This window comes from Brachycentrus maculatus, unplaced genomic scaffold (assembly GCF_059751285.1).
Source record: "Brachycentrus maculatus isolate JH-2025_06_01 unplaced genomic scaffold, ASM5975128v1 h1tg000089l, whole genome shotgun sequence".
NCBI classification, from domain to species: Eukaryota; Metazoa; Arthropoda; class Insecta; order Trichoptera; family Brachycentridae; genus Brachycentrus; species Brachycentrus maculatus.
Window position 1 is genome coordinate 1344260 of NW_028280843.1, and position 16252 is coordinate 1360511.

The following is a 16252-nucleotide window of genomic DNA, read 5'->3' on the forward strand; positions in this document are numbered from 1 at the left end:
TAACATTTTTCTAATTTATTGGTCTATTTAATTTTATTTAAAAAAGAGGAATATTTGTGTTTTTATCATTTACACAAACATTTCATTTTAACAAAATTATCACACAAAAGTAGTTGTATTAGAGTAGGATAGGATCCAAAAATTCTGACTCAGAATCTGAAAGACCAAAAATGTTACAATTTTTTATCTTCCTACAAGTATTATTACAATAGTCTTAAATATTACAGACTTTCTAGAATATTTGTGAGATTCTCACCTCATAACTTAATTAAATTGGAGTTATTTTCATTATATTAGTTCAATGCAGTACTCCAAACATTATCAGAAGTGAAGAAAAGGAGGAAAAAGAATACAAACTTTATAACGTTAATATACGTGTTAGTTAGGTTAGTTAAGATTAAGTTAATTTAGGCTATGAATAAAAGTCTTCTAAATTCGATTCCCTATCAAACAAAGTAGCATAGAAAACTTTTGATGGCACTTGTAATAGGTAAATCACTAATCCGTCACATGTTTCGAACACAGGAAACTACTTTCCATACAAATTACTGGGGTAACTGCATCCATGCAACTTGGACGGTAACTGCATTCATACAACTCGACCGTTAACCGCAGTTGGAGTATATGTTTCGCATACAAAAGCTCGCTTGTTTTGAACAAGGGTGATAAGCGGGGTGAAAGCAGGTTGCTGCTGGTTGCTGGTCATAAATAACTGATGAAAAAGAGTTACCTAACTGAGGATTTATTTTTTCTTTATTGAAGAGACAATTTTATAATATTATTCTTCTTCTACTTCTTATTATAGGCCTTGCGGCCTGTTTTTAAGAGGGATTAGTCTCCTGTGACGTCGATTCCCAGCTATCGGCCCATCTCTTTGGTGGTCTGCCCGGGAGTCGTCTACCATGGGGTTGGCCGTACAGTCCGATGTGGGGGAGTCTGGATGGTTCCATTTTCCTCACATGCGCATACCATTGTCTCCTTCGTTGCCTTCCCCACCTAACGACATCTTCGATCTCGCATATTTCCCTGGTCCTGGCATTTTTGATTCTATCTCTATCTAATTTTAAAATATGCTTCTTTAATTTTAAAATATGCTTCTTTATTTCATTTGTGTGATAACAATTGTGAAACAATCTATATTTGATCTTCTGGGTGTATTAACGAAACACTGTTTAAGAAAAACATCCCCCCCAGCTAAAATTAAAGATAACCTGTTAACTTTAAGTTTAACTTTTGTTCAAAATATTTAACGTTTAAAAATCATAAAACAACGTCACAATATAATCAATATCTTTTAGACGAGTATTGATCAACAAAATACCATGCAACGGAAAAATGTTTTACTAATAGATAAAAATATTTTCTCCCTTTTGTCAAGTACGCTTTCTAACATTTTGTTTTAAATACAAAATAAAGCATTTAATGGTCTGCCTCCATAGTGTAGTGGTTACCGTTTTTATCTGTCATGCTGGAAGTCATGGGTTCGATTCTTAAGCGAGTCAAAATAAATATTAGCTTTTTTCTCCGTAATATTTATTTCATGTTACCCTGAATTGTTACGTTAAACGTAAGACTTATTATTTTGCCTTGATAAAATTAACGATCATCTTAATATTGCGTCAATTTGGTCACGGATGAAGGTAAGAAGAAATTTTCAGAATTAAACATTTTCAAAACTATTTTAAAATACCATCTTTTAGCTTTGACTGTATAAAGTTCAGAAAATTACAAATAAAAAAATATTTATAAGAGCACTCATTTTCAAAGACGCTATTAAAAGTAGCAACCCTATAATCAGCTTATATTGTGTATCGACTCTGTCTATAGGAGACTCTTGTTGCATTATATGCAGTCCTCTTCAGTTTCCTTACAAACGATACCAACGTAAACGGAAGCTTCTGCCAAATCACGACTCGTGTACCCGTGATAGAAATACTTAGTAGGGTAAGATGCTTTTAGCAATATGCTGGTTGGATTCAAGAAATACTGATACACAAAACTATACCATTGGTGTTTTATGTGCTTGGTGAATATTACCAAAGCTGTTGCAGTATTGAACTGAGTGCAATTGAAGACAATTTTATTACAATATTATGTATGAATTTATTTCCGCTTCATATAAAATTAGAATGTTCTGTTTCCATATTTGTGCATTAGAGCTTAATTTATCTTTCACTCACCTTTGTTTAAGCGATTGCGATAATACGAAAAATAATCCCGCTTAGATAATATCAACGGTAATGACAATATTTATGATAATCCTTGCTTTGAAAAAGCTCGTTTTTCATGTACTCGTAGATGACGAATAAATGATTGTATATGTTGTATGTTTAAATAATTTCAAAAACAGATTTGAAATTTAAATTTAAATTTGTAAATACCATGATTTCGATGTATATTTTACTTTACCCATTTATATATTTGATGAATAACATAATTAGGCTACACACAACTCCCTGTGTAAAATATAGTTTTGTGTATGTTCGAATTCGCCATACTATTTATCGATATGAGTAATATTTTCAAACGGTGAATATTTGCGCTTCACATAAATTTTTGTTATTACTTGGTCTGTGGTGAGAGTCTTGCAATTGGTACTAATCTCTAGGCTGAACTGAAAATTTGAAGATAAACATGTATTAGCAACATCGGCTGAAATGGTAGAGGGTAGAGGGCAGACCTGTCATCATGTCACTTACCAAATTTAACCAAGCGTTTGTAGTCAGAATTTGATTTTTTTCGTCCTAAAGGAGCACAAAATGGGAAAAACAATCAGAGATCATTAACAAGGGTGAATTGCTGATTTGGAACAAGGACATTTAAATATTACGATTTAAAATATAGTTATTTATTTAAAGTCAAAATCAGTATTTTATTTAATATTGTAATAAAATAATTATTTATTTGTGCTTAAATCTATACTCTATATATCATTTCAATAAGTAAGAGTTATCCGCAACAGCTTCCGCATCTACAAAAAAACATATTGCTTCATCTGAAAAATAAAACATGCTTTATTTGTATAGAAAAAACCATTACTTCGTCTGTAAAAAAGCGCTGCTCTCCCTGTTAAAAAAATACAAACATCTGTTTATTTGGTTAGTGAAAAGTAAAGTTTTTTTTTTTTAATATATGTATTTGTATATATATATATATACATATATGTTAAAGAATCATTTTGTTTTATTAATAATTGACAAACAATTTTCAAATTTGTCATTATATCAAGCATGTAAAGATATTTTTGATCGTAAAAATTGTTTTTCAAATATGATATTTTTGGTATAAATCCAATTCCATTTGTAACCTTTATTTACAGAACGTCGCTCAGTGTAGGTTTAAGAGATTCCACGAAGATATATTATATTAAAGGAGAAAATTCATCCTTTTCATGAATTCATGAGTATAAAAATGATTTAGCGCTATTCGCAATACGATGGTATATAACATATTTTTACTCTTGAATTCAAAGAATCTGTTCTGGAAATTTATTGAAATGTGTACGGTTTTCATTTTAGTATATTAATTCATGTCTCCTATATTTATTAAATTTTTACTTTTAAGTATGTATGACAATCTTATGACTCCAGTTTACCAAAAATTATGATTATCTGAAAAATATCACGAAATGTCTTGCACAATATTCATATTGTTATATATTATTTAAGGCATTTTATAAATCATTTTAGTAAAAAATGATCGTTAGCTTGTAAGAAAATGATTAGAATTAACCATATTTACATTTGCTGGGTATATTTTTTGAAATAATGTAATATATAGTATCTTTTTTTATGTCATTCTTAATGGTGTATTTCTGTTGTAGTCTCGTTCAACTTCATGGGTAGACTGAAATGCAAAAGGTACATAGATGGACGATTGAAATTCTCCTGCTACAGGCTAATTTAAATAAATTATTTGAGGGAATCAGATGAAATATAAAATTCATCCGTGAAAGAAGTTACTGAGATGAGTTATACAAAACCTTTTTAAAAAAATGTTTAAATGAATATAATTTTTAATTGAATCGAGAGGATTTATAATTATATTTATAATCTGATACCCTCATCTAGATGTTGTTAAGTTTGAATGTCGCAAAACAATAATTAACAAGTAAGTCGGGTTCCAGTTCTTCGCAGCGCTGTAACTGCTTAAGATTAATAATGAAGTAAGTAGTTGAACAAGCAGTCGACACTACAGCATGTAATTGTTTGTGCTGGAGTTGGTTTTGTTTTGCAATAATTGTTTACATAGGATAGTTGTAGTCGGAATTGCATTTAAATGCCCCTAGGCATTTGGATAATTTGGATTCTCGTTAGAACTCGGCCACTCAGAAATGCGACGTCCAGTCTTGAGACATTTATGATTGCGGATATGCAACTGACCATAGTTTGGACTTCAACGTGAATATCAAATGCACATTAATGTCGCACTATGCCAAATATCCATTTCGGTCAGGATTTCTGTATTAGGTACTTGTATATAGATATTGCAAGTAATTAAATCATCATGAAAATTACATTAATACATAAACAATTACATGGTGTGTATGTAAGTTAAATATTTTGTAATACATTTTAAATATTGTAAAAATAGGTATTTAAAAAATTGCTTTCAGATATCGATACCAAATAATTATATTTCATTTTCTCCATAAAATAATAAAATCGTATATAAATATCACATTTTAAATTAAATAGTTAAATTTTTATTCTTTAAATCTATTGTATTTGATTTGTATACAAAAAATCATAAAGTATATTTTACGTCTACTAAACCACATCTGATCCACATAGTATTGTAGCTTAATGATAACTTTTCTCCATCAAAATAAGGAACAATTACATTTTCTTCACATTGTTGCAGAATTCTTTGACTTTTCAAACAAATATTATTATAACAAATGTATTCATTAAATTTTATTCTCTTAAAAATACAAAATACTTGGCTTAAATCGTACATTTTGCAAGAAAAAAATTTGTAAAATTACATGAAACACTTTTGTTTTGTTTATCTCCTTTCCATTTTGAAGTTAATGGAAAATGGATTCGATGGAATTCCGTCAAAGCGTCACTTTAACTAACTCCCCGTTTCGGAAGCTACTCTAATAGTTTTAAATGAAAGCCCGTTTCCGAGCTACACTCAATATTTCGCGTTTAAGCTTTTAACTAGACTCTTTATTAACACGTAAATGACCCAACGCTATCGGCGTATACTCGCAGTTCGGCTGCTGACTAACAATGAAGCTTGGTAAATAAAGTATCCAGTGTGAAATCTCCCAACTAAAAAACCAAATTCAATCATGATACGTTTAATCTTAAATTTGAAACCGATTTGAACAACGCTTTTATTTAACTTAACTATGGCACAAGACAGTAAATCAACCTTTAAACTCTTTACAAAACGTTTTGCTAAAAGAAACATAAGTAATTTTAAAATATTAAAACCTTAAAATATTAAAATATAAAATATATTAAAACGCGGATGATTTTTTAAATTAATTATTTAAAAATCTCAAACAGAAAAACAAGTAACCCATAATACACCTTCAAATGAACATTACCAATAAATTTAAGTAATCTTTATATAATCTTTATGGGTATTGTTCGCATTGCGAAGTTTACTTAAATACTTGTATTATTCTCACATTACGAAAACTATTTCCATTAAAGTTAACTCTTAAGTTGAGATCATTTCTTAATAATGGCAAAACTTTTCTGTAAAAAATCAGTAGTTTTCAACACAATGGGTATTTGATGGTATTATAAAACAAACGTGTTCAGTGTTTTAGATTTAATATTCGTATTTTTAGCAACAGAGTGCTTGTATCTGAAAACGTAGATGATTTTTAAACGTTTACATGAACTGATCGGAATAAAACGTATGCGTTGAGAAATTTTTATTTTATTCCTATTATTATAATTATAAAATAAAATTCATAAAATTACACCTGATATTTTAAACACACTAATCGCTACCTCACGAGAACATTAAAGTGAGAAGAAATTATAAATTATTATAAAGATGAATTCTGGATTTCACACCATAAGAGGATTTAATGGCGATTCATATTAATATCTCAACAGAGACTACTGTTCCATCTCCGTAGTGTAATGATTGGGGCATTTACCTATCGTGTTGTAGGCTCCAAGTTCGATTCTTAAGGGATGTAAAAATAAGTATTACTGCCTTTCACACTTTACTTTATTTTAATAATACTCTGGACGAAACACAGTTATGTACCCTCATGCATGTAACGATTTAGATAACATTACGTCAAAATGATGCAATGCCATATATACGAGTAATAAAGGGTGCAGATAAGGTTAGAAATATGAAAAAAATAGTACTTTGCCAAGCTTTTTTGTTAAATGCTAGTTCGGATATTTACATGATTAAGGATATGTCATTGCGCACTTTTTGAATATTTTAAAACCATTATCCGTACCCGATGGTGTAAAGGGCACTGCATCATATAAACGCAGTGTTATCTTGATCGTTAACACACGAAGGAAAGGTGATCATCCCCCGCTCCAGGTACCAGTCCAGAATAATAATATTGAATTAATATCAGAGTGAAAAGTCACCTTATATTATTGACTTACATAAACATTTATTTATTTACTGGACTATATTCTGCCGTATTATTACTTCGTCATCTAAATTGAAATTGTAAGAAAATATTTTATCGTTGAATTTAATTAATAAAGTACGACTAATATACGTAATTTCCCTGAACAGTAACATCATCGACTTGTTTTATTGAATTTATTACCTGTGCTCTGGAAACGACGGGAGAAACGATAAAATAGACATCCCGGGCATTGGAAATCAATTTCAGAGCCCCAACATCCTGCGTACTTTAATATCTGACAAAATCGCGTTAATTTATTATGCGTACGTATTTCTCAAAGGAATTTATTACATAACAAGTTAACACAGAGACAATAATTCACTTTTCGATTGTAAATATAATACTCGAACTGATGATAAATGGATTTGACGCTTCCACATGACTTGAGATGCGTATTGTGAACACATATACCATTTTATCCCAGTAAATAAACGATTAATATTATCAAGCAGTATTTGAATATATTAATAATTACTTCGATCTTCAATGTCAAGAGGACATCACGAAATCAACAATTTTAAGTATACGTAGTTTAATACTTTTGTCATAGTATGGAATTCATTTGCACTTTTTTCGATAAAATAAAATGTAATATACTTGGAAAATCCCTTTTTCGAAAGCTCCATACTTTGTATCGACGCTATACTACACATGTATAATTGATTGATAAATAAATATGTGAAGGCAAAGGTAATTAATTCTGTGCTTTAGGTATCAGTCTAGGGTGATACATGAAATGAATGTTTGAGTGAAAGTTACCTATTTATTAACCCCTCAGAATCAAACCCAGGCAACGAGGTAGCTAAACACTCTAACCACTACACTATGGAGGCAGATTATTTTATTAAAATTAAATACTTGAATATATATTACTTTAATGAGTTTTATTTTTATTTACGACTAGTTTCGAAAACGACAAATGTTTTCATCCTCTGGTACAAATTAAAACGTCTGTCATTTTCAAAACTAGTCGTAAATAAAAATAAAACTCATTAAAGTGGTTTATTCAAGTGTTTAATTTTAATAAAATATTCATGTCATTCCACAAAGTTAATGCCGAATCAATAAATAATATAACGGTGGCTGATATTGCAAAGGTAAAATAGAGCGGTAATTATATTTTTTAAAGGCAATAACCCGCAAAGCCTCTACATTTAGAGGCTTGTCTGCAGGTAAGATTATAAGGATTGGGAAAGTTAATGTGAAAAATACATTATGAACATCCAGAAAAATTGAAAAGAATATTTTTTAAATTTATTTTGTACTTCGCGTGACTCGAACCCGCGACATCAGTTTTGCAGTCGAGAGTCTATCCAATTATTATTACTAGTAGTATTTTTTTTTTACTTAATACTATATTAGTTTTACACTATTTCTTAATAATTCTTGTGTTAGGATATTTTATACACATTAAATTAATTTTGAAATCTTCCGCGCGTCTCGTGAGGATCGATTTAATTAATCAGTTAAATTATCAAATGGAATATAAACGTGATGAATAATACCTTGATAATCATCCCTTAATTTTAGTATTCACTGCGTTAATAATTCTCTATTCTCGCTAACAATGGGCTTTGGGGTGTAAATACTTTCCTTTGAGTCAGTAAACACAAGCTTTGTAAGGCAGTACCAAACACGTAAGAGATAACTCGGAAGGCTCTATTATCATTTTGTACGATATAAAAACATGGCGAATCTTATTTTATGTGTATGCTTATTAAAAAAAAAAAATTAACCCAGACTGACGAAAATCTAAATTTTTAACCTAAGTTTGGTTAGGTATTTTTATAACATTAGTAAGAAATAGTTTTGAAAAAAAAATGAAAGTGTGTATATTACGTGGTAATATTTTTCTTTGTATTAAAGTGATTATGAAAAAATAAAATAAACAAAGTGTTGCTTTGTAATTGAGGAAACGACAATATAAGTTTATTCTATTAGAACCTTTTACAATACACACTTTCACCAAACACCATCGTTTTTTATATCCGACGTCTCTTGTTTTTCCCAGTGCGACGCGTGCAACGTTTGGTGGTAGCTTTGCGCGATCTGCCTTACCGACTGTCACAATTGTGATGGTCGGCAATATTTAATAAAATATGTTCTTAGGAATTATACTTACATATATATATATATATATATATATATATATATATATATATATATATTTATTCATGTGTTAACATTCAGTGCCCTATGCACCACTGGGTGCGGATAAGGGATAGAAGAAAAATAAGAATATAGACCTTCACACATATTTTAAGTTTACTTTGATATTATTTCCGTAGCCAGAAATCTTATTAGCAGCGCTGAATATAATTTTATAATACCGTTATATTTGGATTCCCTCAGAAATAGTTTTCACAATGTAACCCTCACAAAGTAAAATACGTGGTGTAAGAGACACTGCGACATTTTCAATAACACAATTTCACTAAGGAATATTCCCCCGCTAAGCCACATTGAAATACAATGTATTGTGTGCATCAGTGTATGGCGTTCTATTATTCCCATTTAATAGACTTAGGCTTTCCTATTCGATCTTTGTACCGAACTCAATGGCCCGGTTTCCATTTTGTTCCAGAGTGTTCGACTGAATATTCACCGTGATTCAATTATGAATGGTGAGTTTCTTTCGATTCCAATCAAAATTTAATCAAGTCGCAGATATTTTAAATGGTTACGGAGTGGATGAATTATTTCGAGCGGTGATTTTCGGACTGAACAAATGAAATATATCTAACGCAATCGGAAGAACTCAATTACAAGGGATATCTTGATAAGATGAAAAAGTGACAGCTCTGGGACAAAGTCAGTAAAGTAGATTAATGAGCATTGATAAACTGACGATAAATTCGAATATCTAGGTCAAATATTATTTTTTAGATAAAATTGGAATCACAAATTGAGAAAAAGCATTAAAAGGGTAAATATATAATTAAAGATAGACACAATATTTTTTTTGACATCTCATCAAAGATGAAGAATAATATGAAAGTCAGGGCATTTTCAAAGCTGACGACCGTCATAGGCTGGTTTAAGTGATGACTTTTGAGATGTCAAAATATAATATGAAAAAAACTCCTGTAATTGGAGATAATCCATATTTTGTGAACAAGTATTGGGACACTCTCAAAATGTTGTAAATATACACAATATTTTCAGTGCGTCCGAATGATCACAAATCTGGGTTTAGTCCACTTGGGAGTAACTTTTTTTATCGATGTCTCAACATAGATGAAGAATAATATAGAATTTAAGGTATTTATAGGGCTTGCGACCTGTCATAGCCTGGTTTAAGTAATCATTTTATACACATACACTTTCATAGAGATCTTTTCAAAGGGTACTCAAATCAAACAAAGATATCGCAGATGAACTCGCCTATGAAAGAAGGTGTCAATAGAAGGATATATATATATATATATATATATATATATATATATATATATATATATATATATATATATATATATATATATATATATATATATATATATATATATATATATATATGTATATATTTATATATATATGTATATATATATATATATATATATATATATATATATATATATATATATATATATATATATATTATATATATATATATATATATATATATATATATATATATATATATATATATATAATATATATATATATATATATATATATATATATATAATATATATATATATATATATATATAATATATATATATATATATATTTATAAATAAAAAAATTATAAATATGGTTGTCAATAATAGGTAGAATAGTTAATGTTACAAGTATCGAAATTGGATCACACATATAAAACTTCCAAGAATCATTGTGAATGTTACACGTATGTAAAGTGTTCACTTCAATGCCCGCCTAGTCATAAGCCTCGTAAATACCTAGACTCTATATTCATCTTCATCTATGTTAGATATCACGATTATACTTAAGGAGCGTAGGCAAATGAGTATGCTGTAATTAAAATAAATTAAATCCCTCGAGTGAGATACTTTGGAACCCTTTGATTGAAATGTTACTTTATGAGGCACTCGGCACGGAAAAAATCAATGAACCTTAAAAACAAGTTGAGCAAGAAATAGTACTCTCGGGAGAATCGCTAATAGCTATTTAATCTGGTGAGCTGCGTGAATGGATCTTAAAAATAGGAGCTTTGTGAAAACCAGAAACGAATTCGAGACGAAAAGACAAAGAACGGGAAAGGAAAGAAAAGGCTGGAAACAGAAAATGGAGCGCTTGAGAAAGTAGCATCTTCATAAATTAGGCGCAAACGGAACCACCTGCCTACAAAAACAGGACTGGGAAAATAACCCCAATCACTTATTTATTACCAAACGGAATAATTGCTTTCCGTAATTAACGTTTTTTTAGATTGCCGTTGAAACAGTACTGATTTAAGCATTTTATATTGTTTATATGCATATTCTACCCCTCATTAGCGTTAAGGTTAGTACGCTTAGCTACCTTTCTGGGTGTCCCTGGTTCAATTCGTAAGGGGGTCAAAAATTTAAAGAAATTTTAAACCCTTATTATTTAATATAACCTTGGCATGGTATCAGAAAGGCAGGCTTGATCACATTTTTTCATACAATTAACGAACAAATAAATATTACGTCTATCTGATGGAGTGTCCTATGCACCATTGGGTACAAATACGGGTCAGAAAACGTAATAATGTCTTATTACACCTCAACAGATCCAAATAAATAGAACATATGTATTTTCTATCAATTTAGGAATTCAACAAATACAGCAAGTTAAAAACATACATAAGTATTAAATAACAACTGATAATAACATGATTTAATTGAATTAATATTCATCGAATATTTTATAACATATTTTCCTTAAATTCAGTCAATTATCATTAATTTTGTTTTTTGTTTTTCTCTATCCTTTTCTATTTATCCTTTATTTTATAATTACAATGTATTTTATTTGAATGGACCAAAATCACTCACAAAATAGTTGAGGCTTATAAATAATAATAATAAAATTACTCATCTTGTAAACTTCGTAATAAAAATTTCACGTTTGTTTTGGAAACTGGAAGAGTGACGGGAAAGTGGAAAGGGAAAAGATCAAAGCTAAAATCTAAGACATTTGTAGGAAACGAGGGACATACCACGATATCAATTTCCACTAACATTGTTAAACAATCTCACCGCTGACAACATCGAGTTAAACATCAAAATCCCCATAAACATCGTAACGTAGGAAGATAAATTAAATATCTTTAAATAATGTTCAAAACAAAGTATTTTAATAATTTTTTGTCATCTCATCAGTGATGAATAAGAATATGGAAGTTTGGGCATTTACGGGGCTGACGACCGTCATAGGTTGGTTTAAGTGATCACTTTACACACGTGTAACATTCACCAATTTTACCCATTTTTGACAACCACACTACTCAAATTGTTGAGTAGTGTGGTTGTCAAAAATGGGTAGAACCACAATACTCTTGGAAGTTCTATATATATGAACCGAATTCCGAAACGTTTTTCTTAAATGTCATAAAATAATATGAAAATAACTCCTGTAGTTGAAGATAATCCAGTTTTGTAAGCAACTATTTGGGCACACTCAAAATGTTGTAAGTATTTATATATTGTAGTTTATAATAATATAGAAAGCACGGTCCTCGTAAAAGGCAAAGAAACGTAAAGTACTAAAATGTATTCATTGTTTAAGATCTTGAAGAATACCACAAAAGTAACGGTTTGAAATCATAAAATTTCCGTCGTGATTTCGCGTCTCGTAATATTTAATGCAGGAGATTGCCTTTTACGGAATGCGACGTGTGCTCAATATTGCTTGTATATTTTACGGAGCAAATCGTTTCGCTGCAGGGTGAAAAATTTATTTCTAGACAAATCATTCGCGAGTTGAATTTGTACCACCCATGTTGTCGATGGTGGAACGCCCCAGTTTACGCCCTTAAATAATACGCTTAAATACTACCCGAACAGCGTAGCTCCGTAATCAAGGAACGGGGTTAATTTGTTAATGTGTTACACGGCGGAAAATTTTAATCCCCCGCGCGCTTGAATGCCAGCGTAGCGTAGACAATATAGCGTAAACCGTATCATTTCTTTTAATAATAGCGTAGTGGCTTAAAGGCAAGCTACCCGCCTGGAATGAGATATTTTACTTCAAATTTCATTGCCGCTCTAAAGAAAATGTTTCCTGAAAGATGGCAGGCGTCAAAAGATAATTCTCGATTTTAATGAATTGCCGCTTTACTTTATACAATATTTGTTAAATACTTAATTGTTTACTTAACAAACGCGCTATTTTTAACATTGTGTTCCCTGGCAACGCGTTACTGTGACTCGGCCTAGTGAATTGAAAAGTAAATGAAATATAAAGCATATAATTTTTTGACATCTCATCAAAGATGAAGAAGAATATGGAAGTCTGGGCATTTACGGGGCTGACGACCGTCGTATTCTTCTTCATCTTTGATGAGATATCAAAAAATAATATGAAAGTAGCTCCTGTGATTGGAGATAACCCAAATTTTGTGAACAAGTATTTGGACACACTCAAAATGTTGCAAATACAAAGCGCTTATTTTTTACATGTTTAATTTCACATACTCGTGAGGCAATGGATGTATTGAAAATGTTTATAACAATAATGCAATCAGTGATAGCAACTATCAACTTTAGCTCTTAACAGATGTCGCTGCCATTGCAGTAAAAAAAAGCATTGTATAACCCGTCACAAGTAAAGTAAATAAAAACATGCATTCCAATTCATCGCATTTGGTCAATTACTAAAAGAGATTTAGATTTTGAACCCACGAGCATTTTAGTTGATATAGATTACAAAACGGAATGTTCTTTGTCTAGGCTCACGTCTAAACAATTAACAGGAGTGAAAACAAAGAATAATAAGGTTTATATGTGATTAATTATATTCAAAAAATTCTCATTCATAAAAATTAACTGTTTCTCAAGTCTCACAAGTCTCAGTTAATGTAACATTCCATAGTAGGTAACGTTAATTAAATGAAGATTACTATTAATAATCTTTTATACTTTCGGAGGAGATATCTGAAAATCGAACCCAGGACCTCGAACACGGCAAGTAAACTCACCATTACACTACACAGGCGAATATAGTTTTTTTTTTAATTTTTTAATTTTACATTTAAAATTTACTAGCAACGTACATCATTGAGTAATCTAATGTTTATTTTACGGAAAGTCACTCTAATAAACTTCATTCTTTATATATGCGCATACCAACGTCTAATTTACATTTAACTTCATCGTGTCTACAATGTGAAATTTTGAGAAATTCCTACTTTTTCTCTTTATTATTTTCGCTTTGTAACTTAATATCTTGCTTTTTTGTTTTCATTAAAATATGGTATTTATTTTGTTGATATTAATTAAATAAGGTTGATATTTTTATTTTATTTAATATATAATTTTTCATATCTCATACTACATATCTTGTGTTATACGATTTGTTATTGAAAATGGTAATCGAGCTATATTATAGTGAGTTCAAACCTACAAAAAAAATAGTTATGATTTCTTTAAAAAAAGTGTTAAATTTTTTTCGATAGACTCTAAAAAATTAATTTTTATATATTTGACTTAATGCCATTTTAAAATTATGTTATCTGTAACAGAAAAATCTCAAAATCTGAAAATTTATAATATGAATTTAAAGAAACCTATTAAAGTTTTCTCCAAAAAAAAATACACTTAAAACTAATATCTTTTATCACCTCGCCAACTATTTGACTAGATATTATAATTTCTATTTATTTATTTAAAATGGTTATCCCACAAAGTTATCGAAATTTAAGATGAAGTTTTTTGTCAAGGACAGTCGATATGTTTTAACTTATCAGTACACTTTTTCATTTTTACTAACTCATGTTTAATCATTTAAATTTGAATATCCCTTGAAACGTATTATATTCTCAATGTTATAAACATTATGTTTTAAAAACAACATTACGTTTTTTTACAGATACATAAAGTTTTCTATGCTTATCGATTTTCTTTTACGTTCACCACAAAAACCATTTTACGTAACTCGTAAACGAGTTTACGTCATTCATGAAATAATTAAATACAAAGAATTTTTCCAAGAATTTCCAAGCTTATTACTTTGTTCAATGAGTGGTTTTGACAGTTTTCAATTATGTCATTTTACCCTTCTTAACGATATTTTATATGGTAATATTTCCTATCAAATTTACAAAACACAAGATTTCTTCTGTCTCTTATCCGCACCTAAGGGTGTATAGGGCATCGCAACAGATCGATGCAGTGTTATCTTAACATTCCTTATTCGCAACGAAGTACCTGAAAATTACGCATGTTGCGATAGAGGGGGTGTTTGAAAGACTCCAGCGGTATTCATTGAATAAATGTATGCAATAACAATAAGTAGCTTGCGATAAACGACGTTCAGTCAGTAACATGTTTAAAAATCGACTGCGCGAACTGTGGCGTGAATGATCGGAAGATCGCAGTTCATAATCATTGTCTCGCTTTTACAAAGTTGTGCACGCAGTAGTTAGAGTGAAATAAACAAAACGTCCCAGGAAAACATAAATGATGTACGGTGACGCAGACTGTTCAACCATTGGATCATATATTGATTCGAACGTAGATCGTGGGAATATTTATCAAATATCACAAGTTTATAATATTTTAAAACAAAAAGTGTTGAATTATTAGTTAGTATTGTAATAAAGATAAAAATTTTCAAATTGTATCTATGATTATCATGTTATGGAGGAAAACGTTATTTTAGGGGGATTATTACAACTAGATTTTGTAGTACAGAGAGTCCAGAGTAATCCTAAATGTAAGGACCTCGTGCATGGTAATCAAACACGATAACCACTAAACTGCGCTTAGGCTTGCACTAAACAAACTAGTATTTTTACCAATGATTAGATCGTAATAAAAAAATATTAAGTGGTCAAAAATGGCAAATTAAATAATACTTTTATATTAATCAACAATAGTATCTATTATTTATTTTAAGAGTTTTTCTTTTTTTATATATTCTAGTGTCTTTATTATGTTTAATTATAATAAATATAAATTGAAAGTTAATTTTATCTAATAATTTGGCTGATAATGAAAAATAGTTTATGCTTATTTTTTATGACCCATTTGTGAATAATCAAAATATTTTTATACTATTTACAAGTATTTTTATTTTAAGTTTAATTATTTAAGCACAAAACCGATATTCTAAATAGAGTAAAAAATACTCATTTGGGATTAATATTAAATTGTTCGGAAAATTATCCCTCTACATGCTGATAGTTCCTACACAGATCCATTAGGTACCACAGCAGCAGATAATGTTCCCAATAATTGCGGTAGTAACAAGATAAATAAATTTAATTATCTTGTGACACGAGCGCAGGGATAATCTCAATACCAAACATGAAACTATTCCAATAATAACGATATAGATCAATGAGACATTATAGACATATGCGACCGCGCAAAGGGGTATTTACTAAATTTTAATTAAGAATTTCCACACCGCCGTATATGAAAATCTTAAATTTAATATTGAAAAAAAAACTCGTTTAATATAACCGCAAAAG

The 16252-nt window shown here is 29.8% G+C and overlaps 1 protein-coding gene across 6 annotated transcripts in view; it reads right to left on the bottom strand.

Moving 5' to 3' along the window:
* The window catches only part of nAChRalpha6 (nicotinic acetylcholine receptor alpha6), a 249650-nt gene that overhangs the window by 89932 nt on the left and 143466 nt on the right, over positions 1 to 16252 (bottom strand). For 2 of the 6 annotated variants that reach the window (XM_088257905.1, XM_088257908.1), the window contains exon 3: positions 2700 to 2744. The exons of the other annotated variants lie outside the window; for them this stretch is intronic. In XM_088257905.1, the coding sequence (XP_088114031.1) occupies positions 2700 to 2744 (45 nt within the window). The remainder of the gene's footprint in view (positions 1 to 2699; positions 2745 to 16252) is intronic. 6 annotated transcript variants of the gene reach the window in all.